General features: G+C 48.6%; 1 protein-coding gene across 2 annotated transcripts; it reads left to right on the top strand.

Annotated features, from left to right (window-relative positions):
* The first annotated feature begins 2,391 nt into the window (after window positions 1-2,391).
* Window positions 2,392-21,394, top strand: Zbtb2 (zinc finger and BTB domain containing 2). Of its 2 annotated transcripts, none has more exons than XM_032894798.1 (3): window positions 2,392-2,462; window positions 14,120-14,305; window positions 18,517-21,394. In XM_032894798.1, exons 2-3 carry the CDS (start codon window positions 14,133-14,135, stop codon window positions 19,886-19,888), a joined length of 1,545 nt encoding a protein of 514 aa, XP_032750689.1. In that variant the 5' UTR covers window positions 2,392-2,462; window positions 14,120-14,132; the 3' UTR covers window positions 19,889-21,394. The 2 variants fall into 2 exon arrangements, with proteins under 2 accessions (XP_032750689.1, XP_032750690.1); XM_032894799.1 differs by lacking the exon at window positions 2,392-2,462 and adding an exon at window positions 2,869-2,966.
* The last annotated feature ends 98 nt before the right edge of the window (window positions 21,395-21,492 follow it).

Here is a 21,492-nt window from a genome sequence, read left to right as displayed (position 1 = left end):
TGACTTCAAACCATGCAAACGAATGCCTGCAGTATCTCTGCACAACACAAACCGAATCTTTCATCTGCACAAGACTTCACAGAATATTCACAACTTTTTTTCTGATGAATCCACTCAGATGGTTAGTATTGTTTTAAATAAAACTAGTTTGAGCTCCCAATTTACGAGATTTATTTCCAAAATACCAAATCAGTAATAAACTGACAACTTACTATCCAACTTGGGGCAGGCGTGGCTCCTCTGTCAAGCAGACTTACTAGAGAGGTAAGGAGTACCCTGAGTTGCACTAACTAGCCCTGCAAGGGCTGTTCTTTTCCCAAGCCTTCCCCACTTAGATTAGCTGGGAGAAAGCACACAGCCCATACAGCCCCCATTAAGCCACAATGGGTACTAAAAACAAAATACCCTGCACACTGGCGAAAGTCAAGCGGGCTGGCCTATTCCTTGAGAACTAGCAGCAAAACAGCCCAGGCCCAATCTGAGCCGCAGCTCCTAAGGAGACCAAGACAACCTATTTACTCCAGCAGCTCCTGGGGGAACAGGAATGCAGGCTCTTAGCACAAGTCTTTAGGAACAGAGTTAAGAGCCTACCACCTCTTGTTTCTGTGAAACTGTTACAAAGTACTGACAGATTATTCCTAAAACTCAGAGAAGTGGTATGTGGTGCACCCCTATAATCCCAGCACCCAAAGTAAATAGAATTGTGACAAGCTCCAAACCAACCAAGAGCTGCATAGCTTTTGAGATTCTATCTCAGAAAACACAAAAATGTTTCTTCCACCAATCCAGTTTCACAGAGAACTCCACAAGCACAACTTGAAAGAAGAACTTAAAACTATAATCATGATTCTCTCTACACAAATCACATTCATTATGGTCTCTTTCTAAAAGAAACAGAGCAGCCACAGGAGGCGGGCATGCCAATGTGAAGGCCAACACTGCTGCTTTGCTGATAATGCCCTAGAGCTCGTAGGTCAGGGTCAGGACTCACTCGTTTGTGAACGCAGACATTGAAGCACTCCACAAGTCATTCATCTAGCTGGATCAAAGTCTAGGAAAGTTCAAGGCAGGTACTCACTGATCTGTTACTCACACTAGGCAACACTACAGTTACACAGATGTTTACATCCTCAAAGAAATTAGTCATCAGTAGTTGTACATACAACGGGATTGCTGCTAACTCACACTCCAGATTTCTAGAATGAAGAGTCAGTGAAGAGGCATTGTGCTAGGAGTCTGACTTTCCAAACAGAATGGGTTTGGCATAAAGGTCCTTACAGACTTCTGTGCTTGAAAGCCAGGAGTAACCTGGAAACCGCTGCCTCTACTTATTTATGAACAAGCTTAAAATCTAAGCTATGTAAAATAAACCATTGACTCAAGTACGTAAAAGGGGTAAAACTACTTTCTGAAACACTTCTACAAAATGACAACATAAAAAGTAAACCTTAATGCTCAGTCAGGTATTCCAACTCCCCAGTCATGTTACCATCTTTCATGATCTCCGTTACACACCTCACAGGATGGCAACTCTGAATCCACTCCACCAGATCCTCAAGAGGCCAAAACCAGAGAGCAGTGTCTTGTTCAAATGCCACACACACCGCAAAGCACCGTAAGTAAAGCTCAACACTAGGAAGCATCCCACTCAAAAGAAACATCTTATCCTAGAAGTCGTCTATGGAACACAGCAAGCACCTCGACCTCGCAACACAGGACACGCAGCGACAGCTACTTCTGAATGACTTCGAGCCAGCACCGGTTGCAACGCCATCAGTGATCGACTACAGCTCAACTCCACATCTTAAGACGAAAAGCTAACACGGAGCAGTCCGGGGACAAAAGCAGTGAGCCAAGAGGTGTCAGGCATCTCTTGACAGGAGGACGGGCATGCATCTCCCTCTGCACCCCGAAAAGACCTTCTGCCGCTGCAGGACTGGTCCTACCTAAACACTCTGTAAACAAGGGGGCCGGGCCGCCAGCCTCCGGGCCCGACCGCTGCGAAGTTTCCTCGCCTAGGCTGCACATGGCTTGCAGAACTTTGGCTGGGGCCACGAGCCCAAGCTGGGTGGGAGCTGCAGCGCCGAGCTGCAGGCGGCGACGGCGGCGGCGGCGGCGGCAGAGTAGCAGGAGGCGGAGGCGGGCGGGGGGAGGGGAGCGGCTGGGGGGGCGGAGGGGCTCTTGCCGCCACTGCTCTCTCGCCGCCTCTCCCCCCCGGCGGGAGCCGCTCTCAGCCTCTTTGCACTAGTCGCTCCGCTCTCTCGGTCATGTGACCTTAACGTAACCGGACAGGAAAAGCCCCGCCGCCGCCGCCCGCCGCCGTGCCGGAGACACCGACCGCGGCGGCAGCAGCAAGCAGCAAGCAGCAGCAACGCGGGGCAGAGGCGGCGGCGGGGACAGTTAGGCCAGGCCGCCGGGCTCTGCCTCCCCCTCACGCCCCGCCGCGGCCGCACCGGCGACAGGTAAGCGCGCACCGCCACCGCGTCCCGGGGCCCACGTGCCGCCCCCGGCCCGGGCTCCGGGAAGCAGCAGGGAGGGGCGGGAGCCGCCGGAGCTCGCAAACGGTTCCGGCAGCGGCCGTGGCAACAAAGGCGACGAATGACTCCCGTCCCGGGGCTCCGGGCGAAGGCAGGCGGCGGGCCCGAGCGCGCGGGGCGCCGGGGTGGGGAGGCCGGGGCGGGGGCGGCCCGCGGGGCGGGGGCGGCGACTGCGCCTGGCGCCGGGGCTCTGGCCGCCTGACAAAACCATCCCGGCAGCCAGGCGGCGGCGAGTCGCAGCCGCTCCATCCGGGGCTTCGCGGGAGGGGGAGGGGACGGAAGCCGAGAGGGCGGGCGCAAGGGGAGGGGGCGCTCCGCGTTCCGGTCCTAGTCGCCGGTCCCTGCTGCCCGCCGCAGCCAAGGGCGTCCGGAGCGGGCGGCTGCCGGTGAGCGGTTCCGCGCCGGAGCCCCGCCAGGTGGGCCCATCAGGTGCGTACTCCGCCGTCGCCTCCTGCTGTGGTCGTCTTCGCCGCCTCGGCGGCCAGGCCGCGAGCTGCGGAAGTGGGTTTGGGGGAGGGGAGGGAGCAGGGAGGGGGAGGGGAGGGATCCGGTCGGACCGGAGCAGGCCCGGCCTCTCTGGCGCGTCTCCCAGCTGCAGCGGCTCCTACAGCTGCTGTCGCTACTGCTACGGCTCCGCCTCCTGCTCGCGGGCGGGGGCGCGCACGCGCGCTTCCGGCCTCGGGTCTCGCGCTGTCTGCGGCTCTCGCGCGCGCTGCTCCCCTTTCCCCCCCCCCCTCCGCCCATCCACCACGCCCCTGGCGCCGGGGCCGTGGCGCCGGCCGGGGCCGTGCGCGCGCGCGCCGCGTAGGCGTCGGCATTGTGTTCGGCGCCGCGGGACTCGGGGCGCGCGCGCGCGCGCGGGACCTAAGGGAGGGGCGAGCGGGCGAGCGGCGCGACCTGAGCGCGTTGCTCTCCCTCCCCTCGGCTCCTGGGGCGGGACCGGAGTGCCGGTCCTCCCGCTCCGCCCCCTCCCTCGAGGGGCGGGGCCAAAGCCTTCTGGGCGGATCTTCGCCGCCTAGGGCTGCAGCCGGAGTGGCCGCGCCCTCCTCTGCCTGCCGGGCCGTGCTAGGAGCGTCTGAGCCGCGCTTTGAGCTGTTGCGGGGTTAAGCACAAGCTCCCAGACTGTTCTTTCCCAGCCCAGAATGCATTACAATTAGGAAGGGTAGGAAAACCTGTGTAGGGTGCAGGTTTTCTGTTGCTTAGCTGGTAATGGATTATGAAGACTCTTCCGCAAGTTAGATCGCGCAGCCGAGCAGCAAGAGCGAAAATCTTGTGCCTGACAGGCCATTTGCTGCAAGAACTTCCACCCAACTTCTCGAACGACTTAATTATACCTCGGGGAGTCTCCTCTCTCCCAGTCTGCATTGTTCCTTCCCACCATCATCATACAATACCCTTGGCCCACTTAGCGTGAGAGCCTAGATTCTATTCATTTTCACGGTGTATTGTTTTAGTAAAATTTGGCATATGGATTTGAGGCTCGCATAAGGGATGTTCTGATCATGTCTAAATGGGCTGTGTGTCCTTCGTGGTTGACACTATATATATATATCCCCAACCACCAGGCCAAAGCACGTGTACAACCAACATTTTACTCTGAGAGGCATGAGATTAGAGCTAATACATTTTGCCAGTGTGTTAGTTCTAGAAGCAGGCAAGTCTCTGAGTTCAAAGCCAGCTTGGTCTACAGAATGAGTTCCAGGACTACAAACCCTGTCTCAAAACACAAAACCTAGGACCTTTTAATCCTCATTACTATGGTTTCTTACAAACAGAAAAATCAAACTTGGGCGTGGGGACATTCATAGTAACAGCTTTAGTTTGCTCAGGATATTTAAGATCTTGATAGTTTTTAAGAATGTAAATGTATCCCTAACATGACATTGTTTCTCATTAGTAAACTTGAGATTTTGTGTTTATTTTCCCTAGCTAAGGAACTGGCCTCTTAAAAACATATTTTTAAAAAAAAGTGGAAGGTGGAACAGAATGAAGCACTGGTGGGTGGTAGAGACCTTTGTCTCCATGTTCCTGCTTGTCCACTTTTAAGCTTCTTCTTCAAAGAATGTATCTATAAATGGGTGCAAAACTCCCACTAAAATACTCCAGCAAAGTTAATAATGTTAGACATGTCTTAATCACAGAACAAAGTCTGGTAGAGTTTTGTTTTTTTTTTTATGTTAAATTATATAAACTGTACAATGACTTCCAAATTTTTTATTTCTTGAGACCTTTGCGGTGTCTTGAATAAGAATGGTCTTGATAGACTCGTCTGTTTGAACACTTAATCACCAGGGAGTGACACTATTCTAGAGAATTAAAAGGATTGAGAGGCGTGGCCTTGGAGTTAACCTGTCACTGAAGATGGGCTTTGAGGTTTCAAAGGCTCAGGCCAGGCCCAGGATGGCTCTGCCTGCAGATCAGGATGTAGCTCTCTGCTCCTCTAGTACCACATTGGCCGTCCTTAATGGACTAAACCTCTGAAACAGTAAGCAAGCCCATGATTAAATGCTTTCCTTTATTAGAGTTGCCTTGGTCACGGTGTCTCTTCACAGCAACAGAACAGGGACTAAAACAACCCTACAAAACACTTTATCCCAACACCCCCTCATGAACTGTGCCTTGTCACCCATGATTTGAAGTATCTACTGGCTTGTGCCCCACCTGTGGAGGAGGGGGTGTTTTCCTGCCTGACAAGAACAGGTAGGCAGTGAAGGAGACAGCTGGGATCAGCTTTAGAGTGGGGACTCTCCCTTTTTAGTGTGCCTGAGTATTTCATGCCTTACAAGATGCCCTTTCCATGTAGACGCATGGACGTGTGGTGCGGGATGTAGTAGGAAAGGAGAACTGAAGAGTTGCCGGCCTGTGGCAAACCTGCCCCTATCACTTTTCCTCTCTCCTTATGTATGCCCCTCGGGTCTCAGCAGGACACTGAGACCCCATCAGGAGGTTTCAGATGGATACTAAATAAGATTCCATATTTTTCAATGGTAAGATGGTCATAAAGATGTGGAAGATAGCTAGGCATGGTGGCACATTTCTGAAATCCCAACACTCCCAAATTGGAGGCTTGAGAGTCAGGATTTCAAGGCTGCCAATCATCAGTGACAGAGAATTTGAGACTCCCCCAAAAGGGGGGGAGAGACAGAAGTGGGGGAGGAAGTCGAGGGAGAGAGACAAAAAGGGGTCTAGGGAGGAGGAGAGCAAATAAGTATCAGCCATAGGACCCTCACTAGGAAGCAGCAGCCCAAGTTGACAGGTGAGATTATCCCTCTAAGTGCTTGCAAACTAATTTATTTTTACAAAACATTTGACAAATGTGGTGGTGCACACATTTAATCATAGCACTCAGTCAGGAGTCGAGGCACAGTCTAGCAGTGAGTTCCAGGAAAGCTAAGGCTGTGTAGAGAGACCTCGTCTCAAAAGGCAAACACAAAGCAAACATGTTATGTCCTGTTCCTTTAAATTATGTCACATTGTAGGTCCTGCAGCAGGAAAAGTGTAGAGTCATCTCAAAATAATTTTAAAATGTGTGAGTATGCTGGGCCAGACTAGCTGGTGGTTTTGATTTCTCAATCCCCAAAATGTGCATATAAGTATCTCTGAGTCCTTGTGGATATTATATCCCCTAGAGGGATATAATGAAATGCTTCAAAAATTCCTAACTGTACAGTAAACGTCTTTTCTTCCTGTTATATCTGGGAGAGGTCTTGCTAGTTAGCCCAGGCTAGTCTTGAATCTGCAACATGGGTCTGTCAGGCTTCCATATGGTTAGAACAATTTTTACTAATGCTACTGATCTTGTTTTTCCAGTGTGTTAGAATCGGGGAACTCTCGTAATTCATTGAGCCATTATTTTCCAAGTGACTGCTGGATAATGATTTTTTTTTTTTTTTTTAAAAAGCATGAGTAAAAGTACAGGGCTTAACAGGTAGAGAGTGAGCTGCCAAGTCTGACAGGACAATCCCATCCCTAGAGCCCACATGGTGGGGGAGAGACCCACACTGCCATCTGACCTCCAGATACAAAGACACAGGCAGGCAAACATGCTGTCACACACACAGGGCATGTGAATTAAAAGCAGAAGGCAAACTATTTAAGATGATAAAGAACCATCGAGGTGGGAGGAGGGATGAAGGCTGTAAAGGAGCAAACATTAGCACACAGTGGTGGGTGACATAGTGGTGAAAATGTCCTGGAACCCATTAGTCTTTAGAAATCCATTACAGTTAAAGTACAGGAATTCAACACCACACACCAGCAATTCAACCTGGCCAGACCTGGAGGTGGTGTGAAGTGTGAAAAGGGACGTTAGTTAGGTCGTCCCTTTGCTGGTGTAATCCTTTGTTGGTTTCCTTTCAGTTGATCATGGCAGAGCTTCTATAATTGTCACTACTGTCTTACTGCTTGACCTCTCTGAACGTAGCATTTTCCAGTAATCCAATAAGTGCTACTACATCGTTAGTACCTTTCCTTCTGTAATTGTTATGGAAGAGGAGTTAGTAAAGAAAACTCGATGTATTTCCTACCTCTGAACTGAAGTTCTCAAATATATTGAAATTCAGATGACCAACATCACTGGGGTTCAGTTCCCCACTCACTCTCCTGCATTAATTTTTATTAGTACTAATTGAAAAGACAGTTTGTATCCTGGTAAGGGGCCTAAACTACTTGACAGAGCCCATTGTATTCAGAATAGCACCTCTTCAGCTCTTAATGCACCCCATGCATTACCATGCCCACTATTCTTGGTGTAAATAAAACCCTTTCAGTGCCCTTGAAACCAAGTGTAAGTGGTGGTTAGTGTGTGCTAAGAGTTAGTATCTTCCAAGAGGGAATTGTCTGTTCCCAAACGCTGTTGTTCCTCAGTTTCTGTACTGAAACTGAAAGAGGAACCTAGGTTGACAAAACAGACCATGATTATGCAGTCTGCTCATGTGTCCCTCCAAAGACAGAGTTGTCTGGGGACTCTGAGAGCACTTGACAACTGGGTATTCAGTGTGTCAAAGTAGGAGAGAGATAAAAAACTAAACCATTAAGTAGTCTGAATAATCATTGTAACTGGCTCTGGAAAATGTTTGTATTTTTACTTTTGACATGATCTCTGGATTCACTTAAGAAGAAAACATTGTACACATACAAAGTACATAAAGAAGACATTCTATAAACGCCTTCTTAAGAAATGCTCTCTCCTCCAAATGTGACGTGCACACCTTTAATCCCAGCAACCACCAAGGAGGAGGGTAGAGACGGTGGATCTGAGTTGGAGAGCGACCTGGTCAACACAGTGAATTTGAGACCAGAAAGCGCTCCATAGACCCTGTCTCGGAAGGAAGGAAGGAAGGGGGGAGGAGGGAGGGAGGGAGGGAGGGAGGGAGGGAGGGAGGAAGAGATATGCTCTTTGTCTTAAGTTCCTTACTATTCACTATTCACATTCAGGAAAGACACACTACTTTTTTATTTTTCCATGTACATGCAACTACATAATTTCATGTGTACCACATGTACACCAGTGCCTGCAGAGCCCAGAAAGAGGTATTAGATTCCCCAGGAACTGTAGTTCAGTGACTTTGAGCTGCCTTGAGAGCCATACCCAGTTCTTTTGCAAGTGCTGCAGCACTCACAACACTGAGACCGCTCAGCGGCCCCCACATGACTCTTCTTAAACAGCCTTTCTTCTTTTTTTAAGTTCTACTTTGTTGGGTTAAGTGGTTGGGGGTTTTGTTTGCAGGGCTTCATCCCCTGTCAGAGAATGACGTGGCCTCCTTTACCCACCTAGTGCTAAAATACAGACATGTACTGCCTACACAAGGTTTATATGGGGATCAAACCCAAAGCTTTGTGCATTCTAGGCATGAACTCTGCCAACTGAGTGCTAACCCAAGGCTGCTAAAGGATTCTCTATAGAGGTCTAAGTGTGCGATCTCAGTGCTGGCTTTGTGACTAGCCTTGGTAAAAACCTTCCAGAAATGTCCTGTAGAGCAAGGCAGGACTGCACACAGACCAAAAAACATACACCCGGAAGGTTACAAGCTTCAGTCCTGACTCACTCTTGACCCCTTTGAACCACGCCCATACAGTGCCGTGACTCCACGCTGACACTGAGCCTGTTATTTAAGGGTTACAGCCCTTGAATCAAGTACTCTGGCTTCTCTGAAGACCCTCAGACATCTATTATCAGACTTCTAGCCCCAGACCAGGATGGCCAGAGCTCTACATCCCATCCACCTCATCCTAGAGAACCCAGAGGTCTTGCAAATGCAACATGTTCTTTCCCACCAAAGCTTTGGACCTTATCTCCTGCCTAAAACCTATCCAGCTATTCCAGTAAAAAGCCTCAGTTTGCTTCGACTTTGCCACCCTCCTCCCCTAGGCAATGATGCAGACTTGAATCTTCCAGATGTCTTTCTAATCTGTCCCCACCCCCTCTCTCTCTGGGTCCCCACCCTCAGCCCCCACGCTCTTGTCCAGAGCCAGGAAGGACTACCTTGGTCTTTCCCATTGTGACCCTTCCCCACTCTTGCAGGATAAGAGCTGAAGTCCTTTCCACACCTCAGCTTGCTGCCTAATCCACTTGCATCTTGTCTCTCCCGCTATCATTCCTAGGCTCTTAGTAAACTCTGTGGCATTGGCCACAGCTTAATGTGTAGGGAAACATCACCTAACATTTATAAATTGAGAAAAGCTTCCAAATTATGGCACACACTAAATTTGATGGGAATTTTTTTTTTATTTATTTATTTTAAAAAGCTGCACTTTTCTCCTAATCCACTGGGCTAGGTCAGAGAGAACTGTGGCTAAGGGCTGAATGCTCTTCCTTTCTCTGAATACCTAGTTAGTAGTTTTAGTTTAGCAAATGGTAAACACTATGCTAGACAACCTTCTAGGCACCTAGCAGTGGTAGACTCTGCTCTCAGCAAGTATCCTGAGGGCTCAGAACCAGCAGATCTTGAGTCAGGGCCCATGGTGTGAGCATGTGAGTTTGAATTGAGTACACATGTCAGTGGACATCCTCTCTGAACAGCCCTTCTCACCTTGATGACTAGACACGAGGCAGCCCAGTGTGGAGCTTATAATAAAGGCCATGGCAGGGAGCCCTGTGTTCCCTCAAGAGCCTGTAATGACCCCAGCACCAAAGACCTAGGGAAAGACTCATCCATTCCTCAGCAACTCATCCACAAGTTTCCAAATGAACATCTTGTCTCACTGAGCAGCATCCTTAGGTGAAACCAAATGGTTTTCTGTCTAATTGGTCCTTGATGACAAAATGTTCCTAACTCAGCATTCCAAATGTGAGGGTAACAGGTGTATGGGACAGAATTTTTGATAATGCCTGGATTTTAGAATAAGCTAGACACATTGTAAAGATTACTATGCTGTCAGTCTTATATCTAGTGTGACTGGCACAAGAACCTGTCTGAGAAATAAATCACACGTGAGAGCTGGGTAGCTATTTAATGTCATGAAAGTGTATTATTTGCTCTGCTTTTCATAGCCAGGCATGGTGCTGCACACCTACAATCCAAGCATTTAAAGAGGGGCTGAGCAGTCCAGAACTCAAGGCTAGTGTAGGCTACACTAGACCCTATCTCAAAAGAGAAAGAAAGAAAAGAAAAGAGAAAGCTCATTTCCCATCTAGTCTTTCCCATCTAGTTCTTAACCTTCCTGATGTAGTGTGTGTCCTAAGGGGCGCAAGATGGCTCAGTGGGCAGAGAGAGGCACTTGCTACCAAGGCAGGTGACCTGAGTTGAATCCTCCAAACCCCACATGGAGAGGACTTACTCTCCAAAGTTGTCCTGTTCCCTGCACACAGTGCTGTGGTGTGCACACAGGCACACACACACTAAATAAAATCAGAAGGAAATAGAAGGCATGAGGGCTCATACCTTTAAACTCAACTCTTGAGAAGCAGAGGCACGCAGCAGGAGAGCTCTGTCAGTTCAAGGCCAACTTGGTCTACATTTTTTTATAGGAATCAAATGGATAAAGTTCATGAAAAACAGAGAGTTAATATATGTGTCATGTTATTAAATGTCATTCATATCACAGGAAGTAAAATTAGCAAATATTAGCAGGGATTCCTCAAAAAGTAGTAGTGTAGATCTTGGGTAGTGTGGCTCAGTAGTAGAGTACTCACCTACTACATGTGCCAAGTCCTAGTTTTCTCCCCAGAACTGAGAGAAAGGCAGAGACAGAAAATGAGTGTGCTGATACATGTGCAGGGGCAGCATGCACCTTCATGTGTCATACCGTCTTACTATTGCATACTATTATAACAAGTGTACACACTTAAAATCACTCTTAAAAATACTACCTCTTTATTTAAACCAAATAGCAATGTCAGGGGGTTGGGGATTTAGCTCAGTGGTAGAGCGCTTAAGGCCCTGGGTTCGGCCCCCAGCCCAAAAAAAAAAAAAAAAAAAAAAAAAAAAAAAGACTGAGGCAAGAGGAACACAATTTCAAGGCAAACTTGAGCCATACAACACTAAGAGTTTTTTTCAAAAAGCAAACAGAAAGCAAGGAGATCAGGTTGACCCTACTCCCTAACTTACTGTTTTGAGGTCCGAGCAAGCTACCTAACTTCTCTTGCCATTTCCTTGATTTAAGGTGTGGGAGCCATACCTCAGATGCCTTGCTAATGTGAAATAAAATGCAGTGTATGAGAGGTGCTAATAGCACAACAGCCACTATCACAGACGAGAGGGAGCCGGCTGCTCTAACCTTTGGTACTGAAGGAGGAAGAACAGCCTCGATGTTTTTCTGAGTTTGTCAGTATTTTGACTTTATAATTGTCAGTACTGTGAGTGCCACTTCCCCAAGTGAGAAATAGCGAAGTATACTTAGAGCCATTTTAGAAACTATAGGAAGTTCTGTCATAATCTCAGGGTAAACTTATGAGGTTTTGTTTGTTTGGTTTTTGTTTTGCACACAAACCGAGTGTTTTTGTTTTACAGTCTTGCATTCTAAAGTGTACTGACAATCTAGAGATACAGTAACCTGTTACTTAGATGCTGAGGCCCTGGCAGAAAACACTAAATCATGTTTCCTGATTAAACCGCACGTTTCTGTAAAAGCAGACACTGCAGTTTATATCATGGAGTGGCCATACATCTGAGCTGAGGCGCTTTAGGCCTTACCTTTGCTACAGGAAGCACTCCTGCTATGAATCCCAACCATGGCTGCAGTGAAGCCCTGGTGTGCAACACTTCAAATCTACCACGGCTAATGTCACGCCTCCTAGCTGCTGCTCTGAGAAACGCTGCTGTTGCCCTTCACGTTCAGTTAGGAGACACTGTATGGGCTGGGCTGTACCATATGCCCACTAAAATACTGACCTTGCCACATGGCATCTGTGAGACATCTCTGTCACCACAGGTGTCCTCATTCCCTTTGTAGCAATACCCACCTGTTTCTCTTCACCATGACATGTCTGTTCTCCATTTCTCTAAATTCCATGCCTAGTCTATTAAAGAATGCATCAGTGAGTTTGTTCTTTGCCGTATTTCGGTGAGCGTCATTCACTCTTCTAGCTTTTGTTTGCAATGGTTGATTTGTTTTGTTTTGGTTTTGTTCTGGAGACAGAGTCTCAATGTAGCCCAGGCTGACCTCACACTCCCAGTCCTCAGCCTTCTGAATGCTGGGATTAGTGTGTTGGCCACCACGGCCAGCTGTGGTTCGTCTCTTCCGATGACTAAGTGGTTCGTTCCACAGCCTAACTATCCAGCAACTGAAGGACAGCTGGGTTGTTTCTGGTAAAGTCACTACAGACATCAGTGTACAATTTTGTGTAAAAGTACATTTTTGTTTCATGGAATAAACGTATCAGAGTAGCCATTGAGCTGTCTGTAGTCTCCAGGCCAGCTGTACCATCCCCCACACACACACACAGCAGCATGAGTCAAGTGATGTGAGATGTGACCATGCTGACATTGTTTCCCTGGGGACAGCAGTACTGAACACTGTCTGGCCTCTTACCACTTCTTTCCCTTGTGGTGACCTCTGAAAGCCCATCATGCTTCCCAGTTTGTTTTGTATATTTCAGGGTTTTTTTCTTTACTTTCCAAGTACTGACACTCTGAGGAGTTGCGAAGTTCCAGATGTGTTCTCCTAGTCCTTAGCTACCTGTCCATCCTTAGCAGAGCACTTCCCAGAGCCCACACTTGAAATTTCACCAAGTCTGACTTACCTCTTCCCCTTCTGCAGATCCCTAAGGTTTTGTTTTTTTCTAAACTCCTTTTGTTGTGTGTGCCTTCTGCTTAAGGCCAGGAGTCATTTTTAGTGTGTTCGTAAGAGAGCATGAGACTTACTCAAGGGTCTTTCTGTCTTGCCTTCTGAGGTTCAGCTGGTCCAGCACCGTCTGGGAGTAATGTATGCTGTCTGTGTCAAACATCCCTCCTGCATCCTTCTGTGGGCCAGCCCCCTCCCCAGGTTCTGTTGAAGTACAGCCCATCTCTTCCTGGAGCTCTGTGCTGCCACCACATCTTGGGGTGCGTGCAGAGGCCTGACTCCCCACCTGTTGGTTCTTAGCTGAAGACATTGTACTTTCTTTGTTTGCCTATCCACATGTTTTCATGCAAATTTGTCTGTGTAGATTTGAGATTTAGCATTTTATATTTTTCCATCTAACTCCGCACGCCTTGGTATGTTTACTTGTGTGTCCTATTGTTTCATTGTGATGGTGTTGTTTCTCGTTTCCATGTTCAGCGCTAGTGGGTGAAATTACATTAGGGTTTGGGAGTTCTGTTTCTTGATGCTTCTTATACCTTACCAGACTTTATTACTTATGGAGGCTTCTGTATAAATTCCTTGGATTCTGTACATTATCAGTTTGCTTCTTCTCTTTCTGGCTGCAGACTTCTATTTCTGTCTTGTTTTCCACCTGATGCTGCTGTTTTCTGGGCGCTGCTGGAGAGGACTGCACTTCGTAGCCTGGCTCTGGCTCTTGGGGAAAGCCATGCTGCTCCCTGCAGTGTGCTTTCCTGGTGTGCTTGAGGAAAGAGAGCCATCTAGGGATTCAGGAGCCTAGCAGGCTCAGGCAGCTTCTTACAGTAAACAGATGGCCCCCTGGACTTGGTAGGGGACGGAGTAATGTAAATCTCCGAATTTGAAGTAGGCGCATTCAAATTTAAATGTGAACTCCTCTGCTTTCCCTGAAGGCCTGGGGCAACTTACCTGCAAGTCTCAAAATCTCTTTTCTCCTCCGCAGAAGGGAGGCCCAGCTTCATTGCTAATGGTTATGCAAGCCTTTGTGGACTGCCGGTAGTTGAGGAAGAGTCTTGGTGAAAGACTGGGCAGATTCTCAGGAATCTTTAGTGTTTGGGGACCCTTAAAGGGCTGATTCTTGGAGGGACACTGCCTGGGTTTATTTCCAGCCTGGGCAGGTTACACCTCCTGAGTTGCCCTAGAGGACACATCTGAAAATAGGTCCTGTTCCAGGGACTGTTGAGCAATACAGTGAATTGGTATATGTTCCATGTTTAACGGACTTGACATGTTAGCCTTGGTGACATGTTAGCTGGGAACATTAGGACACATTCTTATTTGTGGAACACCTTTTCTTAAAAATGAAATTGTTTACTTTGCAGATTTTTTAAAAAAATGGATTTGACCAACCATGGACTTATTCTACTGCAGCAGTTAAACGCTCAGCGGGAGTTTGGGTTCCTGTGTGACTGCACGGTTGCAATCGGCGATGTGTACTTCAAGGCACACAAATCCGTTCTCGCTTCATTCTCCAATTACTTTAAGATGTTGTTTGTCCATCAGACCAGGTAACTAAAGCGGTTGATAATCTAAGGGCTGTAGACCTCCTGACGCTGGGCTCCTCTTCCCACTTTGCCTTCCTTCAGACCATGGATCTCTCTGCCTCTCCCAGGATCTAGGCACCCACCCCACTCCCTAGTTACCCCACCAGCCTAGCCTCTGCCTTTCTCGGTTACCAATGCTTTCATTAGCACTCGAGAATCACCTACCTAGTCTGGCCCCACCCAGCCCCTCCTCCAAACTGCCTTCCTGCCTGAGTCTCACCTCCTGCTCCTCCAAGCCCAATCCCCTGATTCCCCTTTGAATACTTAGTTTTAAGTGAAAAGCTGGAGGGCTCAGATTTCCTGTTCCCTCTTTTGTAATGCAAAACTCTGTCTTTGCTGATTTCTTTTCTTCTGATTTCTCCTAAATATTTTAGGGAAAGGAATCTCTGGGTATGTGAGGAAAACAATCTCCCCTCTCCCCTCTCCCCTCTCCCCTCCCCCCCCCCCCCTCCCCTCTCCCCTCTCCCCTTCCCCCCCCCCCTCTCCTCTCCCTATCTCCTCTCTCCTTCTCCCTTCCTCCAATCTCTCCATCTTACTCTACTCTTCACCATCCTGACCCTCACCCCACCCCACCCCCTGCCTACTCTGGGCAGAAGACTGCCCTTGACCTGGCCAGCCAGGGAATCCTGCCCAGTTCTCTGTTCTTCTTGAAAGGGCACCTGTGCCTTTGACAGCTCTGCTCATCCCATACTCTTCCAGTCCACTGTGCTGTGGTTTCCTCTCTCTACTGCAGTCATGTTCCAAAGGACATCTCTCCACCAGAACACTGCCCTCTTGCAGGCCATCCTCCTGTCCTCCTCAGCCCTCACTGTACCAAATGTCTTTTGTTCTTCACGGGGCACCAGGGCCTCCAGCCTGGGGCCTCCTGAGCCCTTGCTGTCTTTGCACATTGTCTGTGTGGAGCAGGTCATCTCCCTTTCCTTGGCAGGTGGAAGCTTGTTAGTTTCAGCTCTGGCCTCCATCATTCTATTTCTAGTTACAGAACTCCACCCTGGCTGCCTGCTGGTCCTTTAGACCTGACTGTGCTCACTCTGTTTCTCTCATTGGGCGGGACTAAAACTGAACTGAAAGGGTCTCTCCAAAGACTCCTGGCTTGCCTGTTTTCATCTTCAAGTAGGCCAGGCTTCAGATCCATTTCCGATCATATCCCATCTATCCTAGGCCATGGCTCTTCAGCACATGTCCCATTGCCCTGGCCTCACGTGCTCACTCCCATTTTGTAACCACCCATTGTCCACAACTTCCCACAGTGGAGCACTACCCACTGCCCACTCCCCACCTTTCCCTGCCCTCATCCTGGTCATCAGTCCAGGATGACTGTTGTGCCCTTCAGGAGCGCAGTGCTCACTCTAAGTTGTGCTCTGCGCACTCACCCTCCGCTCCCTTGTGAGTGCCACCTGGAGACTCCCTCCTTCCCTCTCCTACAGTGGCCAAGCAGTGAGATTTACAGATCTGAGACACCACAGGGCACACACCACTGAGGGTGGCAAGGCATCAAAGAGCCACCTGGAAAACATCTGTAGGAGCAGGAAGGCCAGGAGCAGGGGCCTTAGCAGTGAGTTGTCATCTTAGAGGGCTGGGAATGATTCCTCTGAGCAGGGCATGCGAGATGTATTCCTGTGATCCTAGCTCGCGGGAGGCTGAGGCAGCAGAGTTGTCAGGTCCAGACTAGCCAAGACCCCATCTCAAAGCAAATTCATACGTAGACTCCCCGTCCTTTAACATCGATATGCTAAAGGTGGGTTTGGCAGCAACTAATCTCAACAAGTGAACTAACTGATCTTGGAAAAGAAATGTCTGCAATTTGGAAATGTAAAAAACGATGTAATGGGTTTTTAATTAGGTGCAAGACATGTCCTTTCTTTACATATAGGGCAGTGAACAAAGATCTTTCTAACAGGGGTGTCTTTGTATCTGAGCACACCCCAGTACACAGCTGTGTGCAGACTTCAGGTTCACGGTCACAGACAGCAGAGAGCAGTGCTTAAGCAGCTCCTCCTGCAGCCTCAGGCGCCTGACCTACCTCTAGGCGAAGATGAGAAGTTTCTGTCCTTCAGTCACCACTAGGTGTCTCTCTCTATCTTTTCTCTGTAGACTAAGCACTGAAGAGTAAAACTTGCTAAGAATAACTGCTGACTGTGGTGGCCGTGCCTTTCTTTAATCTAGTACTCCAGAGGCAGCGGCAGGTGGATCACTGTGAGGTCAAGACTGGCCTGGTCTTCATATTGAAACCCTGTCTCCATTTTTAAAAAAATGTTTAACATTATTTAAAACTCTCACCCTAGAATTCTAGTGAAGGAGAAACTGACCTTGGAATCACTGTTTGTGACTGTGCTAACCCACCCTTTGCCATTCTCCTGCCTGGCAGCTGTGTGCACCTCGGAGCTTAGGTGGGACTGCTTGTGTGTATTGTAGAAAAGAAGTGACGGTCGCGCCCCTGTCACATTAAGTGGATAGGAAGAAGGAGCAGTCCAACCAGCCCCGAGGAAAAGGAGCACAGGATTGCAGTAGCTGAAAGTCACAGAAGAAACTACGTGTGTGTGTGTGTGTGTGTGTGTGTGTGTGTGTGTGTGTGTGTGTGTGTGTACACATGTGCTTGCTGGGCTACCACAGGGACTCCCAGCTTCCTACCTGTAGTGTTCCATCAGTGCTGCTGAGCCAGCAGCCCAGCGCTCACTCCTCAGCCTGGCTGAAGTGTATGTAGTACTTACTGGCCTCCTGGTTCTGTCCTTGCACCGTCAGGAATTACACACACTTGTTTAAAATTGTAGAGGCTTACTGTCAGCAACGACTTCCAAGCAATCAATAGAATGGGCTGTCCAACCACAGCGAGCAACTACAAAGCCCTCTGGAAAGGGGCTCAGCTGGGTAGGACTGGAAATGCTGGAAGGAAGCCCCGACTGTACTTCCCCCCTCCCTTGAGCACCACATCCATCCATCTCCTGGAGAAATACACATCTCTGGGGGCCTAGGTCTCTGAGTTCTGAGCCTCTGCCTGATGATGGCAGTGGCTCCACGCCCCTTTAGTTCCAACACTGGGAAGCAGGAGGTGGATCTCTGAGCTCCAGGCCAGCCTGACCTATAAAGGAAACCTTGTCTCAGACAGAGTAAGAAAGAAAAGACTAAGTAAACATAGGAACTGTCATACTGGCACTGGGTGCTGGGTTTTATGCTTGACTCTGGTATTTTGTAGTTAAGTGTATGGAGTCTAAGTCTTCATGAAATATACACCTTGATAGCCATCCAGGTCCATATGTCTGGTCAGAAGTCTAGAAATCAACCTTAAAATCATGTTAGCCTTTTTTCTTTTTTCTTTTTTCTTTTTCCTTTTTCCTTTGTCTTGCACTGTAGCTAGGCTGGCCTTGAAGTTCGGACAATCCTCCTGCCTCATCCCTCTGTGTAAGTTTAGAAGATGGGGTATGCTATTAATATTTTAGTATGGAGAAAGATGATTTAAATGGTGAACATAATTGCTAAACCTGCCAAAAATATCTTTAAAAATCATGGATGATCTTGTATGCCTCCTGCACTTCAGAGATGTGTATCTCATTGGCCTCGGGAGATGTTAGAAGTTCTCTCAGTAGTGATGGTCTGAGGAGAGTCCCCACTTCTTCCTTCACTCTAAGCTCTGAAGCATCCTTTAGGGGACACTGTTTCTGAAGTGACGTCAGTCTAAAAGGTAGACAAGCAGCTGACCACCATGCCTGCAGGTGCTTTACCACGTGGCCTGCAGCTGCTCTGGAGGACCTCCATGTGGCTCTGGAATTATGTAGGCCTGGCCCTGCCACTCACCAACTGTTAGGTGCACCATGAGTCTCACCACCTGTAAAGTAAGGATTACAGGCAGTCACTAGAAAGGTGGTAAAGCCCCAGGCTGCTTCCCGTGCAACACTGGGAAGGTGGCTGGGAAAGCCTCCTAACTCAGAGAGGTCCTGCTCGTAAACATTGTTGGACTGTCAAACCCTCTTGTGTCACCTTACAGCCTTAAAGTCTTTCTAATCAGATTACATTCTTTTACTTACCGTACTTGTTCTGCTGAGCTCTTCATTGGGTCTGTGACGAAGCTCAGTCAGCCATCGAGGTCATTTGGGTTGGAGTGTCTAAGCTGTTCTTCAGGCTTTGTTTCCATGAAATCGGAGGCTGGTGCTTCCTCATGGCTCTCTACTTTCTTTCAGTGAATGTGTCCGCCTGAAGCCCACTGACATACAGCCTGACATATTCAGCTATCTGCTCCACCTGATGTACACCGGGAAGATGGCCCCACAGCTCATCGACCCTGTGCGCTTGGAGCAAGGGATCAAATTCCTGCACGCATACCCCCTCATCCAGGAAGCCAGCCTTGCCAGCCAAGGCACCTTTTCCCATCCTGAGCAAGTCTTCCCGCTGGCCTCATCCTTGTACGGCATTCAAATTGCAGACCACCAGCTGAGACAAGCCACCAAGATGAATTTGGGGCCTGAGAAACTTGGACGGGAGCCTAGGCCACAGGCATCCAGGATGAACCAGGAGCCTGTGCCAGAGACCTCGCAGCTGTCCCAGCTGACTTCAAACCTGGCCCAGGTGAATCGGACAAACATGACTCCCGCCGACCCCCTGCAGACCTCGCTGTCACCTGAACTTGTCTCCACACCTGTTCCTCCCCCTCCTCCTGGGGAGGAGACTAACCTGGAGGCCTCTTCCTCGGACGAGCAGCCATCATCCCTTACGATTGCCCACGTAAAGCCAAGCATCATGAAGAGGAATGGAAGCTTCCCCAAGTACTATGCCTGCCACCTGTGCGGCCGTCGCTTCACACTGCGCAGCAGCCTGCGGGAGCACCTGCAGATCCACACCGGGGTACCCTTCACAGCAGGCCCGCCTGGGGAAGGCCGAGGGCCCCTGTCGCTCTGCAGCAATGCAGCCGACCTGGGCAAGGATGCTCTGGAAGTACCGGAGGCGGGGATGATCAGCGACAGTGAGCTGCAGCACATCTCCGATTCCCCCATCATTGATGGGCAGCAACAGTCGGAGACACCACCGCCCTCAGACATTGCGGACATCGACAACCTGGAGCAGGCAGACCAAGAGAGGGAAGTGAAGAGGCGCAAGTACGAGTGCACGATCTGCGGCCGCAAGTTCATCCAGAAAAGCCACTGGCGTGAGCACATGTACATTCACACAGGCAAACCCTTCAAGTGCAGCACCTGCGACAAGAGCTTCTGCAGGGCCAACCAGGCCGCACGCCACGTGTGCCTCAACCAGAGCATCGACACCTACACCATGGTGGACAAGCAGACTCTAGAGCTCTGCACGTTTGAGGAGGGCAGCCAGATGGACAATATGCTGGTGCAGGCCAACAAGCCCTACAAGTGCAACCTGTGTGACAAGACGTTCTCCACACCCAATGAGGTGGTCAAACACTCCTGCCAGAACCAGAACTCAGATGTGTTTGCCCTGGATGAGGGGCGGTCAGTCCTTCTGGGCAGTGGGGACTCAGAAGTGACTGACCCTGACCACCCGGTGTTAGCGGCCATCAAAAAGGAACAGGAGACTGTGTTACTAGACTGATATGTTTCTTGTCTTTTTAAAGACTAGTTTTTTTTCTATTTTTCCCCTTCCCTTAAAGACTCATTTTTACAAAGAATCTTCTCCCCTATTCGGGACAGTTTCTCCATGGCATGATACAAACGGGCCCCACCTCTTCCCACCCCCTTCTCCCGGCCCCGTCTCTGTAGGGCTTTGTACACTGTAAAGCTGGACTATATTCACTTTAATTCAGGGGATCCTGGAAGGATAATGGTCAGTAGTACTTATAAAGAAATAGGTTTTGAGAAGTTTTAGATTATTTTAAAAACCTACTTGGAATTAATTAAGAGTATATAATAAAACAACTAGAATATAATTTGGTAAGCTAAAATTATGACTGTCCCTGGGTAATAAGTCTTCCTTCTCAAAGAAACAAGTCAGAAAATACAGCATGCTTCTTAGAGATAAAGCTGGGCTCTACTATGCAAATCTAGAAGGTGTGGGGAAACTTTAAACCCAAGAGAATGTTTTTAATGTTTGTCCTCTAGGTGTCTGATTTCAGAATGTATCCTTTGAGATTATGTCCAGTTAAGGAAAATCACTAGTTAAGAGAACGACTTTAACAAGTGCAAAGAGTAATAATGTGATGGCAATCTTCATTTGTGGATAAAACCTGACGGGCTGTGAATTTGTATGTGAGTGAACAAGTCTATGGATACTTGGTACAGGCAGGGGAGTTGGTACGCACGCCTTACCGATGGCTGGCCTCTTTCCAAGGTGAACAAGTAGATGCTGTGTTTCAGTCCCTGACACACTTGTGCTTAAATCAGATTTGAAAACGCGAATCTGTAGAATGTCTTTCTGAACAGCAATGGCCAATGGTGAGCTCATGTCTGAGCTAGCCAACCTGTGAAATCAGGCGTGTGTGCTGCAGGGAAAGGACTACAGAATTACGTACCATACAAGGCAAGTGGTGAGCTGAAAGTGTAACTTTAATGAGGGTGAAAGTTGGTGCTGCCTGGCACGGTGACACCCACCTTATTACCCCGGCACTAGGAGAGGGCACCAGAGGGGTAGAAGCAGGAGAATTGGGAGTCTGAGGCCAGCCTGGGCTACACAGAGACCTTGTCCAAAAAACAAAACAAAAAATCCCGCAATGCCCATAGTTCACTGGTGACATCTACCAAAGCATCAAAAATAACAAATCAGGACACAAAATGAAAAATATAATTTCTTTTTGGAAGGAAAAACACAATTGATTTTATTGTTTATCCTCCAGTTTTTGTTAACAACTGAAATTTCCCCACTGTCCCAACAGCATGAAAAGTTGTCCATTCATCTTCCCCTGGGCCAATAGGAAACCGGTCTCCCAGGATGCAACAGGAGCCAGAAGTGAGGACTAAGGGGCAGGGTGAGGTAGTGCGTAGCTATGTCGTACGTGTGTGTTAGAAACTGAATATCCCACCATCCTCTTATATGTATAGTTGAGTTCTCAGATTTGTAAGTTTTTATACATCCTTTCATTGAATAAACATTTAATTAAATGGGCCTGTGATCATTTTCTTGCTTCTCTGTCTACCTAAAGAACCCCAGGATGTGGAAGCCTTGCATCAAGAGTCATTCTAGCTGGATATATGCCTGTCAGA

Source organism: Rattus rattus, chromosome 2, assembly GCF_011064425.1.
Source record: "Rattus rattus isolate New Zealand chromosome 2, Rrattus_CSIRO_v1, whole genome shotgun sequence".
Classification (NCBI taxonomy): domain Eukaryota; kingdom Metazoa; phylum Chordata; class Mammalia; order Rodentia; family Muridae; genus Rattus; species Rattus rattus.
This window is presented reverse-complemented; position numbering and strand designations above follow the sequence as displayed.